General features: G+C 46.7%; 1 protein-coding gene across 1 annotated transcript in view; it reads right to left on the bottom strand.

Annotated features, from left to right (window-relative positions):
- Positions 1-951: 951 nt before the first annotated feature.
- Positions 952-14,385, bottom strand: part of LOC144373456 (leucine-rich repeats and immunoglobulin-like domains protein 1) — a 56,314-nt gene continuing 42,880 nt past the window's right edge. The window contains 7 exon segments of the mRNA XM_078036525.1: positions 952-1,256; positions 1,863-1,978; positions 1,980-2,007; positions 2,954-3,079; positions 3,695-4,108; positions 4,760-5,041; positions 6,475-6,798. Of these exon segments, the coding sequence (XP_077892651.1) occupies positions 952-1,256; positions 1,863-1,978; positions 1,980-2,007; positions 2,954-3,079; positions 3,695-4,108; positions 4,760-5,041; positions 6,475-6,798 (1,595 nt within the window).

Raw genomic sequence — 14,385 nt, 5'->3', positions numbered from 1 at the left:
AGCTTCAGAGAAGGGAGAAAGTCCTACCATCCTAACCCATAGTTTGTGGTGGATTAGCAACCTTCACTCCACCCCTCAAATAAGCAAGCCTCCAGGGAAAAGCCCCTCACAGCAAAGACACATTGCAGGAGCCACCAACGCAGGCCAAACATGACTACAAAGAGCACACAACACCAAGGACTCCCTGTCATTCCAAACCCACAAGGAAACCCAGGAAACAAATGTGGTTTTTGTCTCTAAATTCCCGCCATGCACTAAGGCACCAGAACTCTTCCTAACCCCCCTCCAAGGAAACAGCAACCTTATAGGAAAATAATATTGTCAAAATTGTATAATTCTGTTGTTAACCATGCACTAAAGATTAAAATAGCCTCTGTCAAGGATATATAATATATAGGAAATTTCTGAAAACTCTTATGTACAACCGTATCAAATACTTTTTTCTGCCTTTTGTACACAAATAGCCTCTTGCATTTCTGTGCTTCAGATGTGAGTCCTCTGCCCGGCTTGTACTCCACACGGAAGTGACAACTATGTACTGCTCAGCGACGGTGACCCTAAGCTGCCTCCCGGGCTCTCCTTCCCGTGGACACTGGTGTGACAGGAGCTGAGGTAGACAGAGCCTAGCTTTGAGGGCGCTGACAGCAGTGGTCCCCTCCATTTCCCAGGGAGCTATCCTGTCAGTGGAGTGGACTCAGGACTGGAGTCACATGCATGGGGGAGGTGGCCATTGGAAAGGAGCTGGGCTTTGCTGAGTGCTGGGCTTCGCTGGGGACAGCAGGAAAGGCCAAGAAGGCCTCTGGGAGCTCCGTGCTGTCTGAAGGGAATGCAGGGCAGGGCTGCAGGTCTGCGGGGTCCGTGTCACACAGACTCACTATAGAGTACAGGCGGAGCCCCCTGGGGAAAGAGAAGGCCTTCAGAGCCAAGTTCCAGCATGACCATCTGTGGTGGCTAGTGCAGCTGCCAGGGAGGCCAGGAGGACAGTAAGGGATCACCTTTTACATCTAGGGACACTGCCAGCTTCCTCAAGGATGTCAGCATTCTGTCGTGGTTTCTGGGGTAGAGGGACCCATCCCTGGCCCTGCTGGGAGGCTGATGTGGAGAGTCTCCTTGGTCACCCTGGCTGGGATCCTGGCCACGCAGTGCACTTGGCTGTGTGCTGTCCCTGAATGTGGGCTGAGGGTGGGGGGCCTGCTCCTTGGAGTAACTGTCCATGTCAGCATTGCAGTCACTGCACACGAGAGGGCCACTGGGTTCTGAAGGAGAGATGGGCCAGGTCAGAGCCACCCCCACAGAACAGGCCACCCACGCGCACCCAAGTGGGGTCCTGCCCCTCGGCCCTGCAAATGCCTTCTCCCCAAAGACCTTCACAGAAAAGGCTGGGCACATGCCACACTGTTAGTGGAGATGGGGTCCTTCTTGCTCACATGCCCCAGATTAAGCAAATCTTTTACTTAGAGAATGTAGTCATGCTACTGTGATCAGAGGCAGGCAAAAAAAAAATAGATAAAAGAAAAACCCCAACAATTGAATTAGGTACCATGCAGGGTTAAAAGTTTTCTGAACAATTAGAAATTTAACCTCAAAACAGCCTTGGTGAACTGATACTAAAACCCCCTATGTTGCTTATTATTCTGGAAAATTCTTGCTCAGGTTTACTGTATCATGAATAGTAACTAACAGACACACTCCTCTAGAATTAAAAGGACACCAGGCAAGAGCTTCCTGTTTATATACTAAATCCCAAATTTAGAGAGTGCTAGACGGAAATGTAGGTGCCTCCCCTCTTCATTTAGTGAGTGGGTCAACCCAGATTTTGATTTCAAAAAGGCATTGTTTTTCCTGGTGGAAGCATCACCTACCCATCTTAGGTGGACCAGGTGTCCCAGTGGCTTTTTCTGTTACTTTCCAGGGCTCTTTACTGTATCTAACACAGAGCTTGGGCTGCCTCCGCATGATGCTGTGGACGTCAACCTCTGAAGAGGCCTGCATCTCTCAGACACACACCTGCAACAGACTCCCCAGGTTAGAAACTGCAGAGGACGTCTTAGTGAGCTTGCGAAGCAGGATGGGTGGGGCTGCTGCTATAGTCTTTCTATCAGTGGTGAGTTACTACTGTGCCACCATGAAGCTGGCAATGGGCCTGTTTTCTAGTACCACTTTCCCAGCAGTCCTTGAGCATCTGCAGCCATGTTAGAGGAGCAGCTCTCTCAGGCCCAGCCTACAGCTCAGCAAGCGCTCATAATCTCCCACCAACTGAAATAGCGCCCCCTGCAGAGATCTTTCCCTGCGAGTCTAGAATACAGAGCAGGTTTAGGCACTGCCCCTGCACTTGCATCCCTTGGTACCTTCATGGTGCCGGAGCCCCCACAGAAATCCCAAAATCCAGGGATGCTCAAGTCCCTTATATATAATAACACACCATTTGCACATAACCTAAATACACTGTCCCATGTAAGTAACCTGTAGATTAAGCATTGGGACTAATAAAATGTAACTTTGTGTGCACAGCTGTTGGACTGTGTTTTGGGGGAATAATGGCCAGGAGAAGAAGGCTGCATGTTCATGCACCTTCTCTGCCCTGGATATTTCTAGTGTGTAGAGACTCGAACCCACAGATACCAAGGGCCAACTGTGGAAGCACGGCTTGGTTTCAGGGCCTGGGGTTTCCCTTCAGCTGTTTCTGACAGTGATCCTACCTTACCCCGACTGGGAGGCTTACTGCTAAGCCCGATGGTGACCTTCCTGGGAGACAGGATGTTGAAACCTCTGCAGAGCTTTCACAGACCAGGACTGAGCCGAACAGCAGAGTCCTGGGCCAGCAGCTGCCTTGTTCACCTAATGCTCCCTCCCACCTAATGCCAGACACCTGAATAGGGAGCTAGAGGCCATCTCCACCGATGGAGGACAGTCACCTAGATAGAGCTCCATCTCACTGTGTCAGAGGCCTTACCATTGCTCTCAATGTGCTCTTTGGCCCAGTGGTGACCCTCAGTCCTGATTGAGGTTTCTTGCCAGTCAGAAAGGGTCCCCTGAGAAGAGAGGTAGCTTGGAACATCTTGTGGCACAATGGTTTCATCTGCAAGGAGATAAGACAATGAAGTATTCAGGATTTCGGTGACAACAGATGCAGATGTGCATTCACTGTCAGGCCCCGAACAGGATCCCCTGGCAACAGCCATCCAGGCTGTGCAGAGACCAAGAGTCAGTGCAGGTAGGAGGCCCTCCCAGACCTGAGCTGAACCTGAGCCCAGGTCAAAAGCATGTGAGACCACAAAAGATGGGGAAGAGTGACAGGAAGGGAGACAGAACTAATAAATCCACAGCACTGTGATGTTTCAGGGACAATCCACTTTCGCTTATGAAGAGGACATCAGCAGGAAGTTTTTTTTTTTTTTAATTTTTACTTGTCAATAGACCTTTAGTTTATCTATTTATATGCTGTGCTAAGGATCGAACCCAGTGCCTCACTTATGCCAGGCAAGTGCACTACCACTGAGCCCTAGCCCCAGCCCCAAGGCAGTTCCATTTCTGGCTCTGCCCTGAGTATGAACCCAGTGTCAGCAGGACCAAGGCTTCAGGTCTCCAGAACCACATTCCTAGAGGTCCTGAAGTTCCCAGAGCATGAGAGCTTTTGACAAAGAGTGTGGACCTGGCTTCTCCTGCCCTGGAAATGAACAGCCACCGTGCCCACCTGTGTTGGTGATGCTGTAATCCTCGTTCTTCTTCCTGGTTTGGTAGATGATGCACACCCACACCAGCGACGTCAGAACAATGCTGCACACCATGGCGATGGTGAAGATGCCATGGTGGTCCTTCCTGCAGCCAGGCATGGGCAAGATGCTCAGCTGGCTGTGAGTGTGCTCCGTGCCTAGCGTGTTGGACATCTCGCAGGTATACTGGCCCACGTCCTCCAGCACCATGTTCTGGACCACCAGTAGCTGGTTGCCAGGGGTGAAGTGGTGCCTGTCGGTGAGGCTCAGGGGGCGGTTCCCCTTGAGCCAGGTGATGCGGGCGGAGGGGCTGCCAGTCGCTGTGCACTGGAGGGCCACTCTCTCCCCCACAGACACGACGAAGTCTTCCAAGGGTACCACAAAGGATGGGGTCTCTGCAAGAGATCAAGAAATGGCATGCTCACTCTGAGGCCTCAGTGCTGTGGGTCTGCTTGTTTCTCTAGACATGGCATAATCCCACCTGAGGGCTTTCGTCAGTGTGGCAAGCTTTTCAGAAGATGGCTGATCTCTGGTCATAAAGGTTCCTGTTCTCAAAATGTCCTGTGTCCCTGTTCTTGACTAGGACCACACTCCTCCTGCATGCTCATTGGTCACCAGTTACTCAAGGCTCTGACACCACACTGGCCTTTATTCTTTTTAAAGAGATAGGAGCCAGGGTGGTGGGGCACGCCTGTAATCCCAGCAGCTCAGGAGGCTGAGGCAGGAGGATTGCAAGTTCAAAACCAGCCTCAGCAATTTAGCAAGGCCCTAAGCAACTCAGCGAGACCCTGTCTCTAAATACAATATAGGGCTGGGGATGAGGCTCAGTGGTTGAGTGCCCTGGGTTCAATCCCCAGGACCCCAAACATTTTTTTTAAAAGAGTAAAATACTCCTAAAAGCAGCCCCAAATTTCAAACAGTAGCAACACCTTCCCATAACCCCCAGGGTCCACAGAGCAACTCCGCAGGCCTTCCCCTCAGGGCCATTTCAGACTCATACACATGCACGTGCACACATACCCCCCAGAGTACACCAAGGGTCAAACCTAAGACAGTCAGGGTGGCATTCGCTGACACAGAGCCTGCTGAGTTCTGGGCGGTGCAGCTGTAAACGCCAATGTCATCTATTTTTACATTAGTGATGAAAAACACGTCGTCATCTCGCATGACATGCATGGGACACTCCTGAGCCACAGGGAAATATGTGCCTCCGTCCTTCTGCCAGGCAATCTGGGGGTTTGGGTGGCCGGTGGCCACACACTCAAGGGGAGCCATGGTGCCAGTCTGGATGGCAATGTTTCGGGGCATTTTGTTAAATGATGGCAGCACTGGAAAACACACACAAAGGGGGAGGTCAGAGGACAGCTGGCTGCAAATTCTGGGAACACCTCTGGGCAGAGACCCCCAGTGTGAGAGGGCCACTGCTCGATACCTCCCCGCACTGTGCCACCACCATCCCAGGACTGCTGCAGCCACCTCAATCAGGAGCAGTAAGCTTTCCAGAGAAAGTGGCAGCCTCCCCCCACCACGGCCTGGCACTTCCTCCACCTGTCCACTCCAGCTGGGGATGGAGTCTCAAGCTGTGGCTGACATTCTGCCTACTGCACCTCATAGGAAATGGGTCACACAGGTGGGACCATGGGAGTCGGGGACTGAGGCTCGCCTGCCTTTAAAAGCCACCAGGACAGAGCCTAGGGAACAGAAATACCTGCTCACCAAGCTGCAATCACAGAGAGAAGGTCCATGCATCCCCAGGGCAGCCTGAGGGCCATGCTGCTGAGCACACATAGGCAGAAGCACTGGGCTCACTGGCTCAGGCTCAGCAAGCAGTGGGACGCCAGAGTCAGAGTCCAGCTGAATGGCAGGCATCACCACGCTTCCTGTCCAAGCTGCTCTGGTCAGCCAGTGGCACTCCCCTGTCATCCCAGTGGCTCAGGAACCTGAGGCAGAAGGATAGTGTTCATAGCCAGCCTCAGCAACTTAGCAACTCGGTGAGACCCTGTCTCTAAATAAAATATAGGAAAGGACTGAGATGTGGGTAAGCACCCCAGGACCTCATTTACCTGGTGTAGATAACAAATGCCCTGGCAGAGAGTCACTTAGTTGCCTGAGTTTTGAGGTGGCAGTGAGGCCTCTCTCTAAGAATACGCCAAGACAACAGGAGTGTGGTCAAGTTTGTTCTGTGGTTGGCGGGACTGACTGAGCGCAGCCCAACAGCACTTCTGATGACCTTCGAGCCAACTCTGTCACTGGCACTTTAATGATTAGAAAAATCTCCCTGTGTTCTCAGGTTGCGGGGAGATGCCCACTCACACTCCTTCCGTCCCCCTCCCAAAATAGCAGCCCTGAAGAGAGAAGCTCTTTACAAGCTGGTTTCTGAGTACAGGACCTTGTCTCACCCTTCCCCACACCTGTCCTGCTCTCTGCTGTCTTGAGAGGTGGGGACCTGCCCCTGCCCGGGCTGGCCTGTGCTTCCACAGCAGTGCCACCCACTCAAGGGCACAGCTTCCCCAGGGTCTGGGATGTGGGACCTAGAAACTGGACTGCGTGGTTCCAGAGAAGTTTAAGGCTCAGCTCTGCCTCTCACCCGGCCTCCCAACAGTCACCCAAAGCCCAGGGAGAGGGTGCTTTAACCTGCAGAACCTGCCCTGGGCGAGCCCAGGGTACAGTGCGGTCTGATCGCAGATCTCGCCTTCGTCCTCTCTGAGGTGGGCAGCTACCAGGGCAGGGTTCCTAGGAGAGACCAACAGGGGGCACCTACCATTCACTGTGAGCCGGGCCTTGTTAGAGTAGGTGGAGCCAAAGTGGTTGGTGATGACACACTGATAGCGACTCTCATGGTCAAAGGTGATCCTACGGAGGTGCAGGGTGGTGGTGTACTCCATCACTTCCCCATCCTGCGTGCGCACTTGGGAGAAGTTCTCTGTGTCGGCGTTGGCCAGAACCTCATTGTCCTTATTCCAGGCAAAGGTCATGGGGGAGCTGCTGCTGCTGCTGGCTGCTGAGCACGTGAACCAGATGTCCTTGTCCACCACAGCTGTTGTTGTCTCTGGCTGGGTGAAGATCTGTGGCTTTGGGAAGTAGTCTGGGGAGAGAAGGGCCACCATGAGGAGATAGGGACCAACTGCTGTCACACTCACACAAAACCGGGCCAGGGACACCAGGCCCCACCCAGGTGAGGCTGTGTGCACGCCCCTGGACTAGAAATGAGCCACCAGTGCTCGGTCACCCAGCCCTCTGGAAGCTTCCTAGAAGCCCACACCCACTGCACCTGTTGACACAGCCACACAAGAGGTGCCACTTGTTGTGGCCACACAAAGGACTCTGGCACAATGGCTTCCAGAACGTTGGGACTCCCAGAAATCTGAACTCCCTTAAAATGATGAAAGTACTGCAAAAAAAAATGGTCAAAATCAATGGTTCCGATTTCTGGAAAATCAAACACAATGATCCACAGGGTGTGGACTCAAGGAAATGGAAGCCTCTTGGAAAGAGATAGGAGATCTCTGGTGTTATGAGTTACCTGAGTCCCACCTGCCTCCACCCCACTCTGTGACAGCCTTGAGACTCAGCAGCTAGCAACAATTGAGGAAGCAGGTGGAGCTTTCCCAAAATCCCCATCTGAGCAGTGTCACTGTGTGACCTGTCAGGCCAAGACCTGGAAAGCCCCACTCATGAGGAAGGCTCACCACAGGAAGCCCTGTCCCCAGGCAACTGATGAAAATAGTGGCCACTGTGTAAACATACCACTGTCCAAGGTGACCGTGCCCTTCAGGGTGAACAGGACAGTGGTCAAGAAACTGAAGGAAAGTCAGGTGGAGGAGATGCCAGCAGCAGGCCCTGTGAGGTCCACCAGAGTCCTGGGAATAAGGAAGTGCATGCCCACATGCAGGGTGGATACACACCCTTGAAAGACCTCGGGGGAGCCCTTGTTTCTTGCCTGGGCTGAGATGGCAGACATGCACAAGCAGGAAGTGAGAGCACATGCCAGCATATACATACCCGGCCTGGGTGAAGGACACAGAATTTGCTGATGGGTGTGACTTAAGGACTTCTGTGTCCAACACTGGCTACTCACTAGCAAGCCAAGCAGGAACTCAAGGGGTTGTACAGAGCAGGCTCCACAACACTCATCTAGGAGAGGCCCTAAAGGAATGTTGACAGGCCAGTAAGCCCTGGGGGAGGACGGGAAGGTATGACTCTGGACTTGCCATGTCATTTTACTTTTTTGTTTTTTGGTACTGGGGATCGAACCCAGGGTCACTTGACCACGGAGCCCCATCCCCAGCACTATTTTGTACTTTATTAAAGACAAGGTCTCACTGAGTTGCTGAGGAACTCCGCTAAGTTGCTGAGGCTGACTTTGAACTCGAGATCCTCCTGCATGGGCTTCCTGAGCAGCTGGGATGGGGCCTGTGCTATCACACCCAGCATATTATTTAATCTTAAATGTCTAATTTTCAACAACAAATTATGAAACAGGACAAAAAAATGTCAATACAAACTGTCCCTGAGGAAACTGAGATCTTGGACTCATTAAACAACATCAGCTATTATAACAATACTTTTTTTTTTAATTTATTTTTTTTTATTGTTGGTCGTTCAAAACCTTACACAGTTCTTAATACATCATATTTCACAGTTTGATTCAAGCGGGTTATGGACTCCCAACTTTACCCCGTATACAGATTGCTGTATCACATCAGTTACCCTTCCATTGATTGACATATTGCCTTTCTAGTGTCTGATGTATTCTACTGTCAGTCCTATTCTCTACTATCCCCCCTCCCCTCCCCTCCCCTCCCCTTTTCTCTCTCTACCTCTTCTACTGTAAATCATTTCTTCCATTTGTATTATCTTGTCTTACCCCTCCATTACATAGTTCTTGATATATCATATTTCACATTTTGATTCAAGTGGGTTATGCACTCCCATATTACCCCTTATACAGCTTGCAGAATCACATCAGTTTCACTTCCATTGCTTTACATATTGCCATCCTAGTGTCTGTTGTATTCTGCTGCCTTTCCTATCCTCTACTATCCCCCCTCCCCTCCCCTCCCCTCTTCTCTCTCTACCCCCCCTACTGTAATTCATTCCTCCCCCTTGTATTATTTTTCCCTTTCCCCTCACTTCCTCTTGTATGTAATTTTGTATAAACCTGAGGGTCTCGTTCCATTTCCATGCTATTTCCCTTCTCTCTCCATTTCCCTCCCACCTCTCAACCCTGTTTAATGATGGTCTTCTTCTTGTGCTCTTCTTCCCTAGTCTGTTCTTAATTACTCTCCTTATATCAAAGAAGACATTTGGCATTTGTTTTTTAGGGCTTGGCTAGCCTCACTTAGCATAATCTGCTCTAATGCCATCCATTTCCCTCCAAATTCTATGATTTTGTCATTTCTTAATGCAGAGTAATACTCCATTGTGTATAAATGCCACATTTTTTTTATCCATTCGTCTATTGAAGGGCATCTAGGGTGGTTCCACAGTCTTCCTATTGTGAATTGTGCTGCTATGAACATCGATGTAGCAGTGTCCCTGTAGCATGCTCTTTTTAGGTCTTTAGGGAATAGACCGAGAAGGGGGATAGCTGGGTCAAATGGTGGTTCCATTCCCAGCTTTCCAAGAAATCTCCATACTGCTTTCCAAATTGGCTGCACCAATTTGCAGTCCCACCAACAATGTACAAGTGTACCCTTTTCCCCACATCCTCGCCAGCACTTATTGTTGTTTGACTTCATAATGGCTGCCAATCTTACTGGAGTGAGATGGTATCTTAGGGTAGTTTTGATTTGCATTTCTCTGACTGCTAGAGATGGTGAGCATTTTTTCATGTACTTGTTGATTGATTGTATGTCCTCCTCTGAGAAGTGTCTGTTCAAGTCCTTGGCCCATTTGTTGATGGGATTATTTGTTATCTTATTGTCTAATTTTCTGAGTTCTTTATATACTCTGGATATTAGGGCTCTATCTGAAGTGTGAGGAGTAAAGATTTGTTCCCATGATGTAGGCTCCCTATTTACCTCTCTTATTGTTTCTTTTGCTGAGAAAAAACTTTTTAGTTTGAGTAAGTCCCATTTGTTGATTCTAGCTGTTAACTCTTGTGCTATGGGTGTCCTATTGAGGAATTTGGAGCCCGACCCCACAGCATGTAGGTCGTAGCCAACTTTCTCTTCTATCAGATGCCGTGTCTCTGATTTGATATCAAGCTCCTTGATCCATTTTGAGTTAACTTTTGTGCATGGCGAGAGAAAGGGATTCAATTTCATTTTGTTGCATATGGATTTCCAATTTTCCCAGCACCATTTGTTGAAGATGCTATCCTTCCTCCATTGCATGCTTTTAGCCCCTTTATCAAATATAAGAAAGTTGTAGTTTTTTGGGTTGGTTTCTGTGTCCTCTATTCTGTACCATTGGTCCACCCACCTGTTTTGGCACCAGTACCATGCTGTTTTTGTTACTATTGCTCTATAGTATAGTTTGAAGTCTGGTATCACTATACCACCTGATTCACACTTCCTGCTTAGTATTGTTTTTGCTATTCTGGGTCTTTTATTCTTCCATATGAATTTCATGATTGCTTTCTCCATTTCTACAAGAAATGCCGTTGGGATTTTGATTGGCATCGCATTAAACCTATAGAGAACTTTTGGTAATATCGCCATTTTGATGATGTTAGTTCTGCCTATCCATGAACAGGGTATATTTTTCCATCTTCTAAGGTCTTCTTCAATTTCTCTCTTTAGGGTTCTGTAGTTTTCATTGTATAAGTCTTTCACCTCTTTTGTTAGGTTGATTCCCAAGTATTTTATTCTTTTTGAGGATATTGTGAACGGGGTGGTTGTCCTCGTGTCCATTTCAGAGGATTTGTCGCTGATATACAGGAATGCCTTTGATTTATTTGTGTTGATTTTATATCCTGCCACTTTGCTGAATTCATTTATTAGCTCTAACAGTTTCTTTGTAGACCCTATTGGGTCTGCTAGGTATAGAATCATGTCATCTGCAAATAGTGATAATTTAAGTTCTTCTTTTCCTATTTTTATGCCTTTAATTTCTTTCGTCTGTCTAATTGCTCTGGCCAGTGTTTCGAGAACTATGTTGAACAGAAGTGGTGAGAGAGGGCATCCCTGTCTTGTTCCAGATTTTAGAGGGAATGCCTTCAATTTTTCTCCATTCAGAATGATGCTAGCCTGAGGCTTAGCATAAATTGCTTTTAAAATGTTGAGGTATGTTCCTGTTATCCCTAGTTTTTCGAGAGTTTTGAACATAAACGGATGCTGTACTTTGTCAAATGCTTTTTCCGCATCTATCGAGATGATCATATGGTTCTTATTTTTAAGTCTATTGATGTGGTGAATAACATTTATTGATTTCCATATATTGAACCAGCCTTGCATACCAGGGATGAATCCTACTTGATCATGGTGCACAATTTTTTTGATATGTTTTTGTATCCGATTTGCCAGAATTTTATTGAGGATTTTTGCATCTAGGTTCATTAGAGATACTGGTCTGTAGTTTTCTTTCTTTGAAGTGTCTTTGTCTGGTTTCGGAATCAGGGTGATGTTGGCCTCGTAGAATGAATTTGGAAGTTCTCCCTCTTTTTCTATTTCCTGAAATAGTTTGAAAAGTATTGGTATTAGTTCCTCTTTAAAGGTTTTGTAAAACTCTGCTGTATACCCATCCGGTCCTGGGCTTTTCTTAGATGGTAATCTTTTGATGGTTTCTTCTATTTCCTCAATTGATATTGGTCTGTTTAGGTTGTCTATATCCTCCTGACTCAATCTGGGCAGATTATATGACTTAAGAAATTTATCGATGCCTTCACTATCTTCTATTTTATTGGAGTATAAGGATCCAAATAATTTCTGATTATCTTCTGTATTTCTGAAGTGTCTGTCGTGATCTTGCCTTTTTCATCCCTTATGCTAGTAATTTGAGTTCTCTCTCTTCTTCTCTTCGCTAGCATGGCTAAGGGTCTGTCAATTTTATTTATCTTTTCAAAGAACCAACTTTTCGTTTTGTCAATTTTTTCAATTGTTTCTTTTGTTTCGATTTCATTAATTTCAGCTCTGATTTTAATTATTTCTTGCCTTCTACTTCTTTTGCTGTTGTTTTGCTCTTCTTTTTCTAGGATTTTGAGATGAAGTATGAGACCATTTATTTGTTGGTTTTTTCTTTTTTTAAGGAATGAACTCCAAGCAATGAATTTTCCTCTTAGAACTGCTTCAATGTGTCCCATAGATTCCGATATGTTGTGTCTGTGTTTTCATTAAACTCTAAGAATTTTTTAATTTCCTCCTTGATGTCTTCTAAAACCCATTGATCATTCAGTAACCTATTGTTCATTCTCCAAGTGATGCATGATTTTTCCTTGCTTCTTTTATCGTTGATTTTTAGTTTCATTCCATTATGATCATATAAGATGCATGGTATTATCTCCTCTCCTTTATATTGTCTAAGAGTTGCCCTGTGACATAATATATGATATATTTTTGAGAAGGATCCATGTGCTGCTGAGAAAAAAGTATAGCTGCTTGATGTTGGGTGGTATATTCTATATATGTCAATTAAGTCTAGGTTGTTAATTGTGTTATTGAGTTCTATAGTTTCCTTATTCAACTTTTGTTTGGAAGATCTGTCCAGTGGTGAGAGAGGTGTGTTGAAGTCTCCCATGATTATTGTATGGTGGTCTATTAGACTCTTGAACTTGAGAAGAGTTTGCTTGATGAACACAGCAGCACCGTTGTTTGGGGCATATATATTTATGATTGTTATGTCTTTTTGGTGTATGGTTCCCTTGAGCAGTATGTAGTGTCCTTCTTTATCCCTTTTGATTAACTTTGGTTTGAAATCTATTTTATTTGATATGAGTATGGACACTCCTGCTTGTTTCCACAGTCCATATGAGTGATATGATTTTTCCCAACCTTTCACCTTCAGTCTATGTATATCCTTTCCTATCAAATGCATCTCCTGTAGGCAGCATATTGTTGGGTCTTGTTTTGTGATCCATTCAACTAGCCTGTGTCTCTTAATTGGTGAGTTTAAGCCATTAACATTTAGGGTTATTATTGAGATATGGTTTGTTCTTCCAGCCATATTTGTTTATTAATGCTGCTAAACCTGATTTGTTTTCCTCTTTGATTTTTTTCCCCCCTTTACTGTCCTACCTCCCACTGTTGGTTTTCACTGTTGTTTTCCATTTCCTCTTCCTGTAGTGTTTTGCCAAGGATTTTTTGAAGAGATGGTTTTCTAGCTGCAAATTCTTTTAACTTTTGTTTATCATGGAATGTTTTAATTTCATCTTCCATCCTGAAGCTTAATTTCGCTGGATACACGATTCTTGGTTGGAACCCATTTTCTTTTAGCGTTTGAAATATGTTATTCCAGGATCTTCTAGCTTTTAGAGTCTGTGTTGAGAGATCAGCTGTTATCCTAATTGGTTTACCCCTAAATGTAATCTGTTTCCTTTCTCTTGTAGCTTTTAAAATTCTCTCCTTATTCTGTATGTTGGACATCTTCATTATAATGTGTCTAGGTGTGGATCTCTTATGATTTTGCACATTCGGCGTCCTGTAGGCTTCTAGGATTTGGGGTTCTGTCTCATTCTTCAAGTCTGGGAAGTTTTATCGTATTATTTCACTAAATAAATTGTCTATTCCTTTGGTTTGGAGCTCTGTGCCTTCCTGTATCCCAATGACTCTTAAGTTTGGTCTTTTGATATTATCCCATATTTCTTGGATGTTCTGCTCATGGTTTCTTAGCAGACTTGCTGAGCTGTCTATGTTTTTTTTTCAAGTTGAAATACTCTGTCTTCATTGTCTGATGTTCTATCTTCTAAGTGATCCACTCTGCTGGTAGTATTCTCAATTGACTTTTTAAGTTGGTTTATTGCTTCCTGCATTTCTAGGATTTCTATTTGTTTGTTTTTTATTTCCTCTATCTCCCTGTGAAATTGGAAATCCCTTTTACTTCCTGGATTTGTTTATGAAGTTCCTTGTCAATGTGATCTTTCATTGTCTGATTTTGCTGTCTCATGTCTTCCTTGAGACTCCAGATCATCTGAAGCATGTATATCCTGACCTCTCTGTCTGACATTCCATCTGTTGCAGCTATTACCTCTTCTAGAGTTGAGTTGACCTGCATTGCCTGTGGTCCTTTCTTTCCTTGTCTTTTCATACTGCTGGCGTTTCTTTCTGCTTGGTGAAACTGTTGTGTTTTTGAAATTTTTCCTCTATTTATTTATATTGCTCTTGTATAGTTGAAAAGTCTCCTTTGCAGGACAGATGGTGGCTGTGATCCTCCACCAATTGGTGCGATCTGTCTACCACGCTGGCGGGCCCTAGGTCTGCTCTGCTGGCCGGTCGAAGGTCCGCCTACCCAGCAGGCGCGAGGGGCACCTCTGTCTCTCCGTAGGTTGCTGGGCCTAATCTCCCCATGGGTCCCCGGTACACCTACCTTGCAGGCACTGGGGGTGGGGCCGGCTCCAGCCCGCAACAAGCCGCTGGGCCTGATCTGCCGGTGGTCACAGTCCCGCCTACCTTGCAGGCACTGGGGGAGGGGACGGGCCTGCCCCACAGAAGGCCGCTGGTGGGTCACAGGACCCTGTTCCCTGCAGGCGCGTGTGTCGGCTCTGTCTCTCCGCAGATTGCTGGGCCTTGCCTGC

Source organism: Ictidomys tridecemlineatus, unplaced genomic scaffold (genome assembly GCF_052094955.1).
Source record: "Ictidomys tridecemlineatus isolate mIctTri1 unplaced genomic scaffold, mIctTri1.hap1 Scaffold_40, whole genome shotgun sequence".
NCBI classification, from domain to species: Eukaryota; Metazoa; Chordata; class Mammalia; order Rodentia; family Sciuridae; genus Ictidomys; species Ictidomys tridecemlineatus.
This window is presented reverse-complemented; position numbering and strand designations above follow the sequence as displayed.